Genomic DNA, 17812 nt, shown 5'->3' on the forward strand with positions numbered 1-17812 from the left:
TACGGAATGTGAAGGTTGGATTCTTGTGAAAGATTCAGCCCACAGAACACCTGCCTGGCCTTGATGCAAACAGCTCATCAACAGTAATTTCACAGACACATGTCAGCACCACAAATGAACACATGACAACTCTGCTAACACAGAATCGGACACACACTGCAGACTCCATCACAACACAAGGGAAAAGAAATAATCTGATGAAACATTTAGTCCCCTTAATCAATGAGGTCCCATTCACACCTATGCGTTGTGGTAAAACTGTACACTTGGCCGAGGTTCACACTGTCTGCAACACTCCAGACCCGACAACTCCGACCCCAGCTGGACTCCGGCATGACTTGCATGGGACATCTTTAACAGAAGCCGTACCAAAGTCAGACCAAAAGTAGTGCAGGACCCTTTTTCTAAGTCGGAGTGGCTCAAGTCGCACGGTTTTATTGCACAGAATGGGGTCAGACTTCTGATGCAACAAGTCGGAGCGATTGTCGCATCAGTGTGAACCGGGTCTTAAAGAGGTTGTAAACTTTTATTTATTTTTTTTTAAACGCCCGATATCTTCCCCAGAGTTTCTTCCAGGTTCGCAGGCTCCGGCACTGCAATTGGCCGGAGTCGTGATGACGTCACTCCCGTGCATGCGTGGGAGCCACTGTTCACGGCACAGGGCTTGGAAGGAACGGCACCCACAGCTGTTCCTTCATAGTGCATGCTCAGTGATTTCACTGGCTGCATGTAATGTAAATATCTCCTGATCGATGTAAATATCTCCTAAATGTATATCGTTCAGGAGATATTTACACTACCTATAGGCAAGCCTTAATATAAGCTTACCTATAGGTAAATGTCTGCAGAGGAAATTTTACTTCCGCCAAGATGTTCTGGTGTTTGGAGCATCTGGCGATTTATATAAGGACCCTTTCACACTTGTGCGACCTGTCCTGCGACTTGGGACTGCAAAGTCACATGACAAGTCATACCCCATGACTTCCAATGAGTACCATTCATATCTGTGCAACTTCAACGTAGTCCCTGCATTACTTTGGTCTGACTTTGATGTGATTTGTGGTCCATAGACCTCAAGATTACACAGGCATTGCTTAAAGTCGTGGCAAAATCAAGTGTGAAAGGGGCCTAAACCAAGATTATTCATGGCTTCACATTATTTGGGACGGTTTTCACATGTTTGGGACCATTATCCTCATTTTTGTGTTGGCACTAGGAGACACATTTTGATTTTTCATTATTATATGTATTTCTTTTAGTATTAGCGCAGCATTTTTGATTTATATTTATTACACAAGTTATCTAATTGATATATCAGCTGCTGTTTGGGTCACTGGCACCCCAGTGAAAGAATACAACACCCCCACTGCACCGTGTGTCAGGAAAATAAAATAAAAAATAAGGGTACATGGCACAAAGCAATGGGCTGCCTTAATGCACCACAACCCATACATGAACGGGCCCTTGGTGTATATTCATGTATTGTTACAATTTATGAGGCTAGTGTACAAAAGGGTTTTGTATCGTGTGCCTGGCCTTTATGAAGCATTTTTTGAAGGGTATGAAACTCTTGAACAGGGAATTCGTATAACCAGAAGTGCAGAATTGTGTTCTGTGGCCATTGCCATGCCTCATGTCGCTTTTCTTTCATCCCTCTATGGAAGTCAGTGTTAATGCATTATAAACATATCTCAAAGTGATTTCAGACAGATTTCAAATGCAAGCAACGATTCCCCTAAAGCACCTAAAAACCTGCTGTGCCTAACTCGCTTCAGCATCCTAGTTTAGGCAGAACTCCAGACAAAATTTCTTTAGCTTTGAATATATAATAGGAGGGTTTAGAACCTGTCAGGTTTTTCATTGTCCTCAGTGTACCTGAATGTAAATAGAGTGGTGCCGAGAGTGCGTGCCCCTGGCGCAGTCACTGGCGGTTAACAGAAAGCTCCCAAACTCTACTTGCGAGCTTTTGGATCAAGTGACTGCTGTGACAGCCAATCAACGGTCACATTATCAGAAACCTCTTAAAGGGCCAGGAGGCGCCGGCGCTAATGGATTAAGCTGTGTTGTTGAGTTGGTAAGGTGTTTTGGGTTGCCACAATGGCACATCACACCAATGAGCATAACCTGCATTACCGCAATACAGCAGTGTGAATTCAGCTTAAGAAATTCAGGAGAAGTTTCAAGTCCCATCTAAAATACCTGGTCCAGATCATTGATATGCTAAATAGTAAAGCTAGGAGATAAACCCCAGAGCCTTAAAAAGTAGCATTTTTTTTTTTTTTAAAGAAAAATAAATTACGAAAAATGCTCATATTCCTCTTAGGACAGATGTTGCTTTAAACGAAAAATTAGATGGTATGCTGCTGCCTGTAGTCATTACCACTGAAAATAGGCAGGTTTTGGGCAAAAATTAGTCCATGGATAACTTTTTTGCTTTAACATTCACTGGGAGAGTATAGCATAAATGGAAGAAAGACAATGAATCCTTAAGGCCCCTTTCACACGTTAAGCCCGCTCGTATCCTACTGTCAGTTTATCAGGCGGATCCGAGCAGGCCATCCATTGACTCCTATGGGCAGGCAGGCGGATGTCAGCAGAGAGGAGCTCGCTGACAGCCGTCTGCCACCTGCTTAAGATAGATGTATGGTGATATGTCTGCCATCCGTCTTGGGGGATCGGATGAAATCTGATGAAAATCAGACATTTGGCCCAATCTCCCCATAGAGATTATTGGGGTTCTGACAGGTCCCTCCCCGTTCAGTGCGCAGAGATGGACCTGTCATCCGCCAGCTCAGCGGAGATCAACGGAGCGATCTCCGCTGAGCTGGCGGGCTCCGCCATAGGCCCCTTACAGGCGTCATCATTTATGAAAGTTTACTCAGGGACTTGTGACGCCGGTATGCAAGGGGTCAAAAACTGTGTGTGAAGAGCTGAGTAATGTGGAGTAGAGGCAAGTAAAAGGTGCCCAAGAGTATCGATGAGTAAAATTCTTCATTGCCAGTATTGTAATATACTCGGGTAAACATGCTTATAGACGAGTAAACATGCATATGCAAGTAAATTACTGCACTCAAATGAAAAATATTCTACTTTTGTTTTACTGCTCTGTATTTAATGCTGTATTACTGCTCTATACTCATCTGTGTCCTATAAACAATCCATATAATTTCCAATCAATTAGAAAAAAAAAAAAGAAGAAGCAGCATTTTTTATTCCCAAGTGTAACTGGCTTAAGGACTTGTTAACAGAACTGCAGCACGAAGCCACTGGTGCGCACTGCATACTGGGCAGCGCGACACACTCTGAAAATGGAATCGCTCTGCCTACCTTTTTTTTTTTCCCCCTTCAAGGAGTTCTACAGTCACAGTACACACTTTCATTTTACAATATCAGCATTGAAATAGCAATACAAACAATAGTTATTTTTGACAATTCAATATAAGCCTACTTGAAAAATCTCCTTTCCTGTTGTGAGTGCTGCCTGGCTGCTGGCCATCTCTTTACACAACTTTCCGGATGCCCTGCATGCTTTTCAGCTTTTCCTCTGCTGGTTACTCTCCACTTCTAAGGACTACATTTCCCATGGTACATTGCTGCCTGCAAGCAGCGATTCCTGTGCTGACTCCACCTCCTGAATCTCCTCAGTATCTCTGTAGTTCAGAAGGCAGGCTCTGTGAAATGTGTGACACGGCAGTGCCTACTCACAGGTTATAGTGAATACACGTCACAGAATTCAAGGAAGTAAATGTGTGGGGATCTTCACAAAGTTAACAAACTTCAAGATTGTTCACATTAATAGGAGTAGGCTAGAAATAATTGAAATACAATGTGGAAATTAACATGTTTTCACATTTTGACCATAGATGTGCTTTAAAAAAAACTTTATTGAAATTTCAGAATGACATTTCATTCATTTTTATTTACTGCAGAATTTTGCGATGCGGTATTCTGCATCTGCTTACTGTATTGAATGCAGTACTATATTCTGTGTGCTGGTGTAAATTTACGCAATAGGAAACAAAGCAATTTCCATAGACTTTGGGAAAGGCTTCCCACGGTGTCAATGCATCCAGCCCTAACAAGCCCTAAAAAAAAAATAAATAACTAAAACTGGTACAGCAAATACAATGTTTGCCTCCACCCTAAAGAGGGGACATGAATACCTCAAAGCTGAAACCGAGACAATGTAAAATACAAAAAAATCCATACAGGTATATGGTAATGGATTATAATTATGTGCAGCCAGTTTAATGCTCTAGGTCAGGGTTCCCCAAACTATGGCACTCCAGTTGTACAGGCACTACAATCCCAACCATGCATAGTCATGTCTGTGAATATAAGTTTTTTTTTACCACGCCTCATGGGACGTGTAGTTCCGCAATAGCTGGAGGGCCATAGTTTGGAGATCCCTGCTCTAGGTACCCCTGTATGACCGGACAGCCAGACACTTGTCTTCCACTGCAGCAGCACAGCTAGTTCATGAACACACCTATATGCTGCTGATTGGAAAGTAAAGGAGGTACATAAAAAGTTTACTCCAATGTTTTCTCCTTTGGGTAGGTTCCCTTCAAGCACTTTTTCTTAAATCTGCTAAGCGTTCAGCTTTACACACAAAAAAAACAGTCAATGGATATGCTGAAGGTGTCAGATGTGCTGTAAACATATGTGATAAACACACTAAAACATGAATGCAATAGACTTTGATGGAAAAAAGCATAGGCTTACTTGAGTTCTGTGAATACAAAGGCCCGCCATTGATATGAGGTTGTCCAGAAAACTGGGAAGTCACAGAGGGGGTCCGCCTGTATCCTCCGGAAGAAGTAGAGGATGTGTTGGAGTTGTGCCGAGAGATCTGCCTTGCCATTGAGCCAAACTGGGAGCCTGGAGCCGTGCCACCACCAACTGCTTACCGAAAAGAGCCGCACAAAGCAATGGGTTACTTCATTATGCAATGCAGTGACACCAAGCAAAGCCTTCACAGTCAATGGGGGCCCCTCTATATTGCAGACAAGGAACTCAGATGATGATTTGGCAGCTCCGCTCTGTATGATGTCACCTTCCGGGCATCATATGCAAATGAACTGCTGTCCAAACTTGCAGGTCAGGCTGAGCAACAATGGCACAATGGTCACAAGTATACTGACTTTGCAAGAGGTAGCATGCACCACTTATAATACAGTGTAAAATAGGCTTGAGCTTTGTACCTGGGTCACCATCTTGTAAGGTTGCTCTAGCATGCAAAATCTGCAACAGTTGCTCAAAATGCCAGGTACATATAACACACATCCAAAATGATCACTGAAGATATAACCAGGCTCTAGATTTAAAAAGGTCAGTCTCAAAACTGCTCAGACAGAACGGCAGCCAGGCAAGGTTTAAAATGACACTTTATTTAGAAGCAGAGTATCCATATTCTGCGCCAAACTAAGAAAATCTGGAAAAAAAGAAAAATGGAGTCTGAATTGGCTCCTTTACTGGAATCTAATTTTTGGTGCAAGTTTCACCTATTTACTCACCCCCTATCCAAAGATTCAATTGTTATATTTCGCAAATGTCTGTAACACCACAAGCAATCTGCATCCCTGCTTACGACCTGCTGAGATGGGCTCAAACGTATCGAGGATGTTTTGATTCCATTGAGGTCAAAAGTTGTCCCACAGATATGTGCTGAACCAACCTAGTAGTAAAGCACAAGGACCGTGCAGCACAGATATACAAAGTACAGCCTGCATACTGTATGTAACTGGCAAACTTCCCCATGGTACATATAGAGCCAAAAGCTATACATAGGAGCAAGGTTTTAGGGGTCCTTTCACACTGATGCGCATTTGCCAGGAAGGAACGCACATTTCCAGCGGGACAAAGGCACATGTAAAGTTATATGCCTTTAAAGCCTATGTTTTAAGCCGTTTTAGAGGTGCTGCTATGTAAAAGCTAAAGCGCTGCAATGTGGAAGTAGCCTAAGACAGAAGCAGAAATCCAGGCAAACCACTAAATACAAAACTGAGATAAGTAAATTGTTCAAACTGTCTGTAATTCTACTTTTGTTGAGTACATAAAAGTTACCTCCAATGCTGGTTATTATGGGTTTCGATGGCTGCAGGGGGTGCTAAAAATGTGATTTGTCTTCATCCCCGATACTACTGTCAGCGCACTTATTCTGGCCTTGTGAGAGTGAGAGAGTGACAGCTCAAGCTGTAGTAAAGCGTGGGGGGGGGGGGATAAGTACACAGAATCTTGTGTACTTTTTACAGAATGCAAAAATAAAATTAAAAAAATACATACTATAAATGAACATGGGAAGAGCCTGACCTATCCTCCTACAGTCATCCATTGACAGAACACATTTCATGAAAAGAAGCTTTATGTGAATGCAGGAGAGGGAGAGGAGAGCAACTCAACCCCCCAGCACTGTACTATATGTGGAATGGTCGCAGCTGACAGTATCCAAAAGGACTAAAAACTAGAAATTGCAGCATCCACAGCAGCCAGTCAGACCTGGTATAACGAACTTTGGAGGTAACTTATCTGGACCCAAAAAAAGTCAGTTTTCCCTGGAGTTCTACCCCAATTCATACAGCCTGGTCCCAGCAGCTGATGACAAACCCTGGGCTTCCTTCTCTTGTAGGCAAGTTCACCGATTGGTTCATTTAGCTGCCTCTGCCCCTCCCAGTCTGCTATGCAGGAGTCCTAAAGAAAGTTACACATTTAAATTTTTAACAATACATAACTGGATAAAGTAGTATTTCTTATCTTCCTGGAGCTCGACTTTTTAATTTACTAATAAGATTATGTTCAATAAGTTCATCACATTCAAATACAAGATATATCTTTGGGGGGGGGGGGGGATGTTAAAAAAAAAAAAAACAAAAAAAAACAAATTGGTTCTACAGATAGTTTCCAATTATATGTGACAGTGGGGGGTTGCCATGTTTGCTTATACAATGTAGCTACTTGCAAAAAAGGAAAGTCATTTGGGGAGTTGGTCAATTAAGATGCATTAAAAACAAATGAACATGTTAAATATCTTAATGTAATATACTTTTTAGGCTGCTTGTCTGAACACCACCTCAAAAGCAATTATTCAGCAAGGATGCCGATTACGATAGGTCACAGACAAGCAAATGTAAAATCTACATAGGGGGGGAAAAAAAAATAAAAATAAGATAACTGTATTGCAACTCTGTTCTGGTTTTTTGTTCTTCAGTAATCATTTTATTTGCACATCATTATCATTGCAGATAAAAATACAGAATGGGTCACAAATTCTAATCCATCACCAATAAATTAATAAATCTGGAATTAGCAGGTTTAGCTTCATGCAAAATACATATTTTTTCCATTTGATGAGTAAAAACTTCCTGTACACTTTCTTGCCAAGTGAACAATGTAGCAGTTTATGTAACAGATGACCTACATAAAAGTCACTACAACAGGATATTTCCTCATTTTCAAAAGACTATCCAGGAAAAACTGAACTCTTTGCACTTATTAATGGGGATTGTTTAGCTTTGTAACCATCTAAATCTTGCCAGGAAATGGAGCTGTGGAAGCAGGAAATGTTTCGTCCGCACTTTCACAGTTCCGGATTCAGGGTCATTTAGAACACACGACCACAAGGTAGTATAGGAGTTTAGGAAGGAAGCCAGCAAGTTGCACAGGATGATCACCATGAGGAATAGACGTGCCATTGAACAGATATGCTGTATCTCCTAAATCAGTCTGACTGCAAATGTTGTATATCTGATAGAAGTATGAAGCAGACACCAGTAACACCTTCCCATCTGGACTCTCTCTCTCACCAGTATAATCATATCTAGTGTCTAGGCAAATGTCTTCTGATCTCAGCCCAAGGTGTCTTGGGGTACAGACGTCCAGGCCCCTTTCACACGGTGCAGATTACGCTCCAATTAGCAAGGGATCTGTGAGCTGATTGGAACAGAGCGGGTGGACGTCACATCTATAACTGCTCAACTGATATGGAATGGACACACAGGACCCCACTGATCTCTGAGTGGCCAAGTGTAAACAGACGCCTATGTCCGTTTACATCCAGCTGCCTCCGATAAGCTCCACAAAAAAAAACAAAAAAAACAAAAAAAAAAAAAAAAAGCTGCAGTCCAGAGGTAGGTGGATGTAAATGGACACAAGTCCGTTTAAAGCCACCTGTCCAAATGGATGCATGGACCTTACGAACAAGCGGACCTGATCGGAACACCTATGTGAAAGAAGCCTTAGAGTTGGCAAGTTTGCAGGTTTGCCTGAACACTTCTTTTGCCTGATATCGGGGAAGTAAAACCTTTTCGGCTAACAAAGGCTTGTAAATGGGATATTTGTGCTCGTAAAATCCCTCCAACTTCATTAAAGGGCACAGGTTTTCTTCATGAAGGATGGAGACTTGAATTTGGTCTTGTAGGTCCTACAAAAGGCTGCTTACAGGAAAGAGCCACAAGCTTGGACACCGGACATGCAGAAGTGATGGCCACATGAAAAGCCATCTTCTGTGATAAGGCAGAGAGCAGAAGATCTCAGATATTTATAAATAGAGAGGCATTTGTAAGGCCGACAACACAAGATTCAGATCCCAATCTGTAATGAGGCAAAGCTGTGTCCTTCAAGGAATCGAAGAGAAATCTGTAGATCTAGAGGCCTGATGAAAGGCAGGCAGATCTATTAAAAAACACACTAGATTCCTAAATAAATATAATATACAATCGAGACTACCTTTTTCAGATTCAGTAGCTTTTCTCTCTAACTGTAGCAGTGTGCTTCCTACCCTTCTAGAGAATCGCAGCATAAAAGTTGACCTTAAACAGTTCAATAGTAGCACTACCTGGCTCAACAAAACTTCTCTGAAAAATGAAGCAGCCAAGTGAAAAACCTGTTGGCCAAACTGAATAGATTCAATCAGATACAGACTCTGTTCAGGTTTTCAAGCAGCCACGGATGTCACAGCTGTTTGAATACAATAGCTGGCAGCAAAGAATCCTCAATCCATGATGTGGGGAGAAATCTATACCTATATAATTGGCCTAACATGGTTTCAGGATTGGCAAGTATCCAATCTCCTTGTCCTAGATACAAATAGAACTGAACAAGCATCTATAGTAGGGGTCTTCAAACTTTATAAACAAAAGGCCAGTTTATTATCCTTGGGACTCTGAGGGGCCAGAATGTGGCCAATGGGAGTGGAAATTTTGCCAGCATCAATGGGGGTAAACTTAACCACATTTGTTATTATGGGGAAGAATAGTGCCCCAGTGTTGCCATCATTGGGAGGAATAGTGCCCCCTTATTGGTGTCATTAGGAGAAATGATCACCCATTGTTGTCAAATGGCAGAATAGTTACTTGAATCATTGGGATGAATAGCGCCCCAAGGGCCTGATAAAGGCAAGTAAAAGGGCAGCATTCAGGCCCCTGCTGTTGTTTAGAGACCACTGATCTATAGTGTTTACCTCCCTCATCACCTGTGGTAATAAAGACACCCCTCTAGAATTCCATGTTCTTTCCTGGAGAATCTCTTTAAAATGCGGACTGCTTCAGTAAAATAACCATATGGTAGAGGCAACAGTTACTGCAATTATATGGCTCAACACAATCTAATTTGTCTGTGAGATGTACTGCAGGATAATACATCTCGGAAGCGGTAATATTGTAATGTGTCATTATTTATTAACCATGTTCGATTGAAACTTAATAGCTGATGGCAAGGAAAGTCTGCAGGATGTTTAGCAAAGCCTCTAAAGTGAAATGTAACTTAAGGAAGCCCTTAGATTATAATAATGAAACAAAGCCTGGCTAGAAAAAAAATATATAAATGATGGTTTATATTTCATAAAGCAGCAATGCACTCATCATCTGATAACTATCCATTCTCTAGTTACGATGTGTATGGATGCTACGAAAAGTAGTTAGAAAATTCTTATTTTAGTTTGTAATTTAGGGAGGAAAAAATATATATATATTTGGCAGCTCTACAGGATTAAAGGTGCAGTGTTCTTAATCAAGATTGTTGGGAAATAGTGGAAGAGACATTCTGTATCTGCTCCCACCACCACTTTAAGAGGAATGACACAAAACACTAGAAGGGAGGGACGCTCACATCCCATCATGGGAGCAGAGGACTGTGATTCTGTATATGCTCCGCTATGACTGACTGGGTGGGGAAATAGTCACAGACACAAATGTGCCTCTTCGAGATATAGAGACTCCTGTAAATCCATTAGGAGGTTATGCAGTCAAGGTTGCAAAGAAATTGCCTAGTGGAATACTTCAATAAAAGACTCCATGGAAATTAATTTGGAAAATCGTGTAAATTACACTCAGAACATACAGTAGTTATTTACACCTTTACGGATCTTGGCATGCTAGATTTTTGAGGTTACACCTTCCTGGGAATGCTGTATACCTATAGGAAAGAGGGCTACTGGTAGGATTATGCAAGGTAACCCAGTACTGGCAGAGTTATACAGCTCCACCAACTGCTAAAATCAACAAGACCAATGCTGCCATACTTGCAATATTGTTCATACTAAAAATGAAGCAAATGGGTACAGGTCAAGTTCAAAGATCAAGAGAGAGGACAACTGCCATGGATGGAAGAACAAATGTGACCACTGGGTGAGCAGAGGATTATTTTTTTTTTGGCGGTTTTGTTTGGTTCAGACTTAAAAAATCTGGGCCTTTAAGCTGGCCATAGAGTTCAGCAAGGACCGGCTGAGATTCAATCCATCTACCGGTAGGCTGTTTGTACCCAAATCAATGGACTTGGATTAGAACTGCACGATTCTGGAAAAAGTGAGAATTGTGACTTTTTTGCTTGGAATAAAGATCACGATTCTCACGGACGTAACATCTTTCACATTATACAAAAAAAATTGGGCCAACTTTACTATTTAGTTTTTTTTTAATTCGTTGACATGTATAAATGTTTAAAACAGGGATATGCAATTAGCGGACCTTCAGATGTTGCAGAACTACAAGTCCCATGAGGCATAGCAAGACTGACAGCCACAAGCATGACACCCAGAGGTATGATGGGACTTGTAGTTTTGTAACAGCTGGAGGTCCCCTAATTGGATATCCCTGGTTTAAAAGATCGCTGCGCAAATATAGTGTGACATAAAATATTGCAACAACGCCATTTTACTCTCTAGGGTCTCTGCTAAAAAAAATATAATTTTGGGGGGTTCCAAGTAATTTTCTAGCAAAAAAATACAGATTTTAATTTGTAAGCAACAAGTGTCAGAAAAAGGCCTGGTCTTTAAGTGCTTAAACTGACCTCGTTTGCAGACCAAAGTTCATCCCTTTTAATCTAAAGAACTAAATGATACAATGTTTATAAGTATCTCAGCACTGAGAAATGTTGATATACATTTGCTGGATGTTCTTTTTTTTTGTGACAGCTGTGAGTGAGCAGAGAATGGCTCTGCACTGTTTACATAGAATCATGACATCTTAGATTTTTAGCATGCAATTATAGCCGCTAGCAGTAATCTCCTCACTGGGAGAACACAAAAGCTCAGTGGGAGGGATTCCCCCATTAACACAAATTGTGTTTTGGGGGGGGGGGAATCAAGCAATTTTGTTTGTCGCAACCCATGGTTGCAGGAAAGAAAACTGCACAGAAGGCCTGCTTAACACTAGCTAGTGTGACTACAGAAGACAAAGACACTCGTAGATGATAAAGTCAAGTCCAACACTCAGATATTAAGTGGCTCATTCATGTAATTTCCTCTACAGAGATACACTGCAGCACAAGCAACACATATCCAAGGACTGTGTCACAGGGGGTGCATTTCAGTTGGATTCTACAGGCACTTTTCTAATTACAGTATGCTAGGCAGTGTACTCTACAGGCTGCAAAGACGTTATCTGTAAATAACGAATGGCTGCACAGGGAAATCTGACTTAAGTGATTAAGCTGCTAATGTCTTTAACAAACTTTTCCATATATATGGCCAGCCCAAAAGGTCAGATAAAACATCCTACACCCATCATGTCAGTAAGATAAATAATTAATGGGCTGCATTAGTTCTTCTATTAACTACACTTACTGTATTTCTACAGTCCTTGGTGACTAAAAGACCAACTAAAAAAGCATGCTTTAAAAATCACTTTGTTGGCAATTTCTTGCAGCATACACCATTCATAGTGGGGATTGTGAACGCTTTCAAGTCTGCTCTAGCCCATAGAATCTTAACAAAAAAAAAAAAAAAAAAAAAAAAAAAAAAAAAAAAAACACTTTCTATTGTTAGCTACCCCGCAGTCCCCAAAATACTTACCTGAGCTCGATCTCGCCCTCCTCACTGGACTCATAGCAGTGGTAGCCTTTGGCTGTCAAATCCAGTTAGGAGGGAGCAGGGCCAAACTACACTGTGGGTGTCAATGGACACAGACTGCGGCTGAGGATCAAGCCCACACGTGTGCCACCAAAGGAAGCAGCCTCCTATGGTGGCACACAGAGAACAGGAGGAGCCCAGAGCACCAGTAGGGGACCCCAGAAGAGGAGGATTGGGGCTGCTCTGTGCAAAACAATTGCGAAGAGCAGAGAAGTAAAAAAAAAAAAAAAAAAAAAATTTGAACAAAACCACACATTTTTACAATCACCAAGTTAGAATAAGGCTGCAAGGTGGGCCAAATACATATTATAGGTGTGGTCTACACATTATATTATCTATGTGCAATAAGTTAAAAGTACATAAGTTGGGGAGAAAAATATAAAATTGTACCTGCAACTGGAAGACATTAGCAAAATTATTCTATTTCACTTCAGAGGCTTTTTTATTTATTACACCAGATGACATTACATGGATTAGAGATACATGATAAGTAGTGTGAGAATCACCTATGGATCATTAAACACCAGGAAATGAATCTACAATTATTGGTACACCTTGAAACCACCATGAATTGATTAATGTAAGAAGTCACCCATACTCCATGTTGTGGAAGTCTCACCTGGAGGAGGGGGAGGTGGCGGAGGAGGAGGAGGTGGTGGTGGTGAAGGTGTAGGACCACCAGAGATACCTGGGGGAGTTTGGGTAGTGAAATAATGTGCATTGTCAGAACACAAAAAAAAAAAAAAAAAAAACACTTTTCAAGTGACTCTTTGAAGACTCAGAACATATTTATTTATTACGAGATCCCAAAACCCACCATCAACCTCTCCAATGGAGGAGGAGCTCAAGAATATCTGAAAAAAAGTGAGGACTGGTTTGAGAAGCTCTGCAATAACAGGGCTTCTTCATAAGCTTTATTTGGCCATTCATTTAGATTGAACAGTTTAGAGATTCAACATACACAATTTGTTGCAATGGGCAACAGCCCTACTTAACTGCTCAATTTTCTAGACATGCATTTTTAAAAGCCTGCTAAAGCATATCGTATATCAAGTTTGACAGTGCCTGGAAGAAACTAAAAAACGGTAAAAAATAATTAGGACCAGGCAAGCAATTGTGTGTGCCTACACCATGTGCCTGCACACACAATACATTTACTAAAAAGATAAAATGTTTAGTGTCCTTGTACAGCTTTACTACTGTGCAAGTGTCACCATCCTGCACAGTGCAACACAAGGTGCTTTGCCAGCCCCAAAACACCAAGTCAGGGTTGCTTTGTTCCTAATTACTAAACATCACTGAGTCACATTTCTATAAAAGTTAAACCGCCTAACACAGATGAATGCTATACTGTATGTATCCAGCCTGTGCTCTATCTATATCTTACGAACGGCTCAGTTAAAAAAAAACGACAAAGAAAACGAGAAGTCTTACCTGGTCCAACAGTTGGTGGGGAAGGTGTAGGAACAGCGATCGGAATGCCAATACTGCTACTGCCACTGTTTTCTCGACTGCCACTTCCTCCACTGCTGCCACTGTTAACACAACATTAATGATTTAAACAAGAAAATACGATAAATTGACACAGCTCAAGACTGCTGCATGTTACAACGTAGATCTGATTATTAGACCCCTTTCACACTGGGGTGCTTTGCAGGCGCTACAGCGCTATAATTATTGCCTGCAAAGCGCCCTGAAAGAGCCACTCCTGTCTCTTCAGGCTTTTACACTGGAGCGGTGCACTGGTAGGACGTTAAAAAAAAGTCCTGCTAGCAGCATCTTTGGAGCGATGAAGGAGCGGTATGTATACCGCTCCTCCACCACTCCTGCCCATTGAAATCAATGGGGCAGCGCGGCTATACCGCCAGCAGCAGCGCTTTGCGGTGCTTTTAACCCTTCCTCGGCCGCTAGCGGGGGGGTAAAAGCACCCCGCTAGCGGGCGAATACCTCCGCAAATACAACGGTAAAGCGCAGCTAAAAATAGACGCAGCCCCCGCCCCAGTGTGCAAGGGGCCTTATACACTGAAATAAATGATCAGATTTAGGGCATGTGTAAATGAGAAAATGCAACATGTTTTCCAGAGCATTAAAGTATCTAAATCCTAAAAAAATAAAATGGTAGCTTATTGTCCATTTGCACTACTAGCTGTTGGTTTTAAAGACATGCAAGCATTTTCATTTTATATCTGGTGACCTTGCCTTTTCATTAAAGTGTTACTAAACCCAGGTCCCTACATTAACTATATCTGGTCTCCCACAGTACACAGAACATGGAAATACATTCATTTTCTAAATATAAACTGCTAAATACCTTTTCTCATCAGCAGTATATAGCAGTTTTGTGACTTCTATCAGTGCATGGTTAAAGCTTGCAGCAGGAGTTTTCATTTTCCCACGATTGTCCGATCAGGATGCAGGACCCTCTGTCTGGACAGTGTTGATTGGCCCTGTGCTGATCACATGCACTCTCCAAAGAAAATAAAAAAGCAATACACGCCAAACTGGGCATGTGCAGTCTGAGTCCAGTAACTGTCTTAGGCGCCTTTCACAAGGACGGCTATTCTGCCGCAGTTAAAAGCATGTTTTTTTTCCCTGTGAAATTCAAGACTCCAGGCACTGCGATCAGCTGCATTTGCACAGTGCGATTAGCCGCGGTTTGCCATTTCCATGGCAACCCGACAGGGTACCGACTCGCACTGTTTGGAATGAATCTTGAGGGGGGACTCCACGCCAAATTTTAAATAAAAAACCGGCGTGGGTTCCCCCCCAGGGGCATACTAGGCCCTTAGGTCTGGTATGGATTTTAAGAGAACCCCCTACGCCGAAAAAACGGCGTGGGGTCCTCCCCAAAATCCATACCAGACCCTTACCTGAGCACACAGCCCGGTCAGTCAGGAAAGGGGGTGGGGACAGGTGAGTGGCCCGCCCCCTCCTGAGCTGTACCAGGGAATAAGGGAGCCCCCAGATCCCGGCCCCCCACCCTATGTGAATGAGTATGGGGTACATGGTACCCCTACCCATTCACCTGGGGGAAGAAGTGTCAATAAATAAAAACACTACACAGGTTTTTAAAGTAATTTATTAGACGGCTTCGGGGGTCTCTCCGGTTCTTCTGCCGGGCTCCTCCGCTACCCACACCGGTTTTTTATTTAAAATTGTCGCTCATTGGGAGAAAAAAAATCATTTTTCCTTTCCCGATGAGCAGCTCGGTGCTGTTATCCGCAGCTGACAGTGCACTGCAATTACCTGCGGTTATGTGCAGATAGCTGCGATAAATCGCTCCTGGACGCAGTCAATTCTATTTTTTCTATCCGCATGGAACTGCATGTATCTAATTCGCAGCTAAACGCAGTGTGTGAATGGGGCCATAGAAAATTAGAAAATCCGCAGCTAAAAGCACCATTCTATCCGTCCGTGTGAAAGGGGCCTTATCCAGACCAGTTTTGGAGACAATACATGAAGAGGATCTGTGCATACAGGAACAAACAGCCTTTTTACACAATGGGGAGGATTAACCCCTTAGGTTGCACAGTAAGTATAACAAGCTTGCTTTTACTGCATATACAGATTTTACTGTTGTGGGTTTAGTAACACTTTAAGCTTCCACTCCTAGAGTGACAACACTCCATCACTTGTGAGTCTCTGCAGAAGCAATGCCATCACCCTAGGACATGGCCTTCTGAAACAGTATGTGCATCAACAGCTTGGATTGCTACCATTAAAGACCAACCTCCTTAAAAGCCCCAACATCCACAGAGCAGCTGACATGTAGCTCATGATAAGCTGACCAGCTTTACATACATAAAGAGTGTTGAGTTCTATTCTAAAGCTTGCATCAGTTTGAGAGTCTTTGGAGATCCTTTTGAGTTCCCCCGACCTACAAGTTGATTTAGCATTGTATTGACTTGTATGGGGAGAAAAGCAGTGCTTTAAATACCCATATACACAAGCCCTAAGGGAAACCTGTACTGGGAGTCATTTAGGCCGTCATTGCCAGCTTCTGTTTCTTAAAAATGCTAGCTGCTTTTTGGTCATTTTGAGTGAATGACCTGAAATATGAATATAAAATGTCCACTGACTCCACTAGATGCATACTTGTTCCAGGTCAGGGAAACAAAATTCTGAAGACAGCCAAGCAACTAGCATTTTCAGAAGAGCTTCGTAATGGCTGCATATATTTTTTTTCCTTCAACTTAATATTTAACATTAGCCAAAATCCTGGTGACAGGCATTTTTATTTTATTTTTTTAACTATTCAGGCTCATGAAACCTGTTCTTTCACATTAGAATTATGCATTGCTTGCTTTTTTTAAAATACAAAAAAAAAATGCATCTGACTGAAGGAAGTAGCACCGAACTACAGCGAGGTAGAAGGGATCACCCTCTACAGTACCCAGCTGTGACTTTTATTTAAAAAGTTTGTAAACATTCCTCAACATAGATAACGAAACTGTCCACAAACGCACTAAATTAAAAAGGAAACAAATACTGCATGCTATAAGCACCCCGGATTTCAGGTAAGGGGTAGGGGGCAGCATGGGTTCTGGAAATGAAGTATGCGACCAGGTTTCATGCTACACCCAAAATACGGTCCAAAAAAGGTAGACAATTTAGCAAAACCTCTGACACTGTAGACACAAAACCTCCATCAGTGCCTCTGTACACTGGAGACATTACCTGTGCGTTCTTGGCCTCTGGGTCAAAGAAGCAGTTCTCCCGGGACTGTGCTGACTTCCGAGCCTGGCTGGACTGGTCATGTAATCGTTTGGAACTGTTGGAGGTTTGACAGGCTCCAGAGTTTTGTATGGGGTATTTCTCCTGTAAAAATAAATGCAAACATCTTTAGCTGGCAAATCCCATTGGAATAAAAGTACCCAAAGACCTTATATAATCACTGAACTGTATCAACGGGACTAGGATGATCTCCTGCTGACCGATCGCACTCCATCGGTGAGGTCAGATCACTTTGGCCTACATCCTACTTTTCTATGAAATAACCCAAAGCGGTTTTCTTAAGCTCAGGGAAATGAACATTCATGAATTACAACTGATTTTGTCATAAAAGAAAGCTCCACACCACAATTTCTGCATTCCAGATGCATTTCTCCATGTGCGTTTTTGATGTGTTCTGGTGCATTTTTCCCACTTTTATTTTTATCTTCATCTTATTTCAGGACATGTGCATTCCGGTAAGTCTTTTCCACATTGCACAGGAGGTCCACATAGAAAAAAAAAAAAAAAATGCAGCAATCTACTTTTGACGACTCCACTGGAACGCACTGAATTGGTGTAAACTAGGGCCATTGGAATACATTGAAAACAAGGTGCATGAGTTTTTGACGCAGATTAAAAACAAAAATCCCCAGCTCACTTACCAGCTAGCCTGCAACAAAACCAAATTGACTCTGTCCAACACATTAAAAACAAGGGATTTGGTAGCACACGTTTTTTCTCTTTTTTTTTTTTTAA

At 41.8% G+C, this 17812-nt stretch overlaps 1 protein-coding gene across 15 annotated transcripts in view; it reads right to left on the reverse strand.

Moving 5' to 3' along the window:
• The window catches only part of ABI1 (abl interactor 1), a 116715-nt gene that overhangs the window by 18584 nt on the left and 80319 nt on the right, over positions 1 to 17812 (reverse strand). For 4 of the 15 annotated variants that reach the window (XR_012244388.1, XM_073629799.1, XM_073629801.1 and 1 more), the window contains 4 exons: positions 17021 to 17161; positions 13778 to 13878; positions 12963 to 13031; positions 4726 to 4905 (listed from right to left, as the gene is read on the reverse strand). Coding sequence is in view for 14 of the 15 variants with exons in the window: in XM_073629799.1 (XP_073485900.1) it covers positions 4726 to 4905; positions 12963 to 13031; positions 13778 to 13878; positions 17021 to 17161 (491 nt within the window). In the remaining variant the exon portion in view is untranslated. The remainder of the gene's footprint in view (positions 1 to 4725; positions 4906 to 12962; positions 13032 to 13777; positions 13879 to 17020; positions 17162 to 17812) is intronic. The other 11 variants (XM_073629805.1, XM_073629803.1, XM_073629811.1 and 8 more) reach the window with 4 other exon arrangements.

The sequence above is a fragment of the Aquarana catesbeiana genome, linkage group LG05 (genome assembly GCF_042186555.1).
Source record: "Aquarana catesbeiana isolate 2022-GZ linkage group LG05, ASM4218655v1, whole genome shotgun sequence".
Classification (NCBI taxonomy): Eukaryota; Metazoa; Chordata; class Amphibia; order Anura; family Ranidae; genus Aquarana; species Aquarana catesbeiana.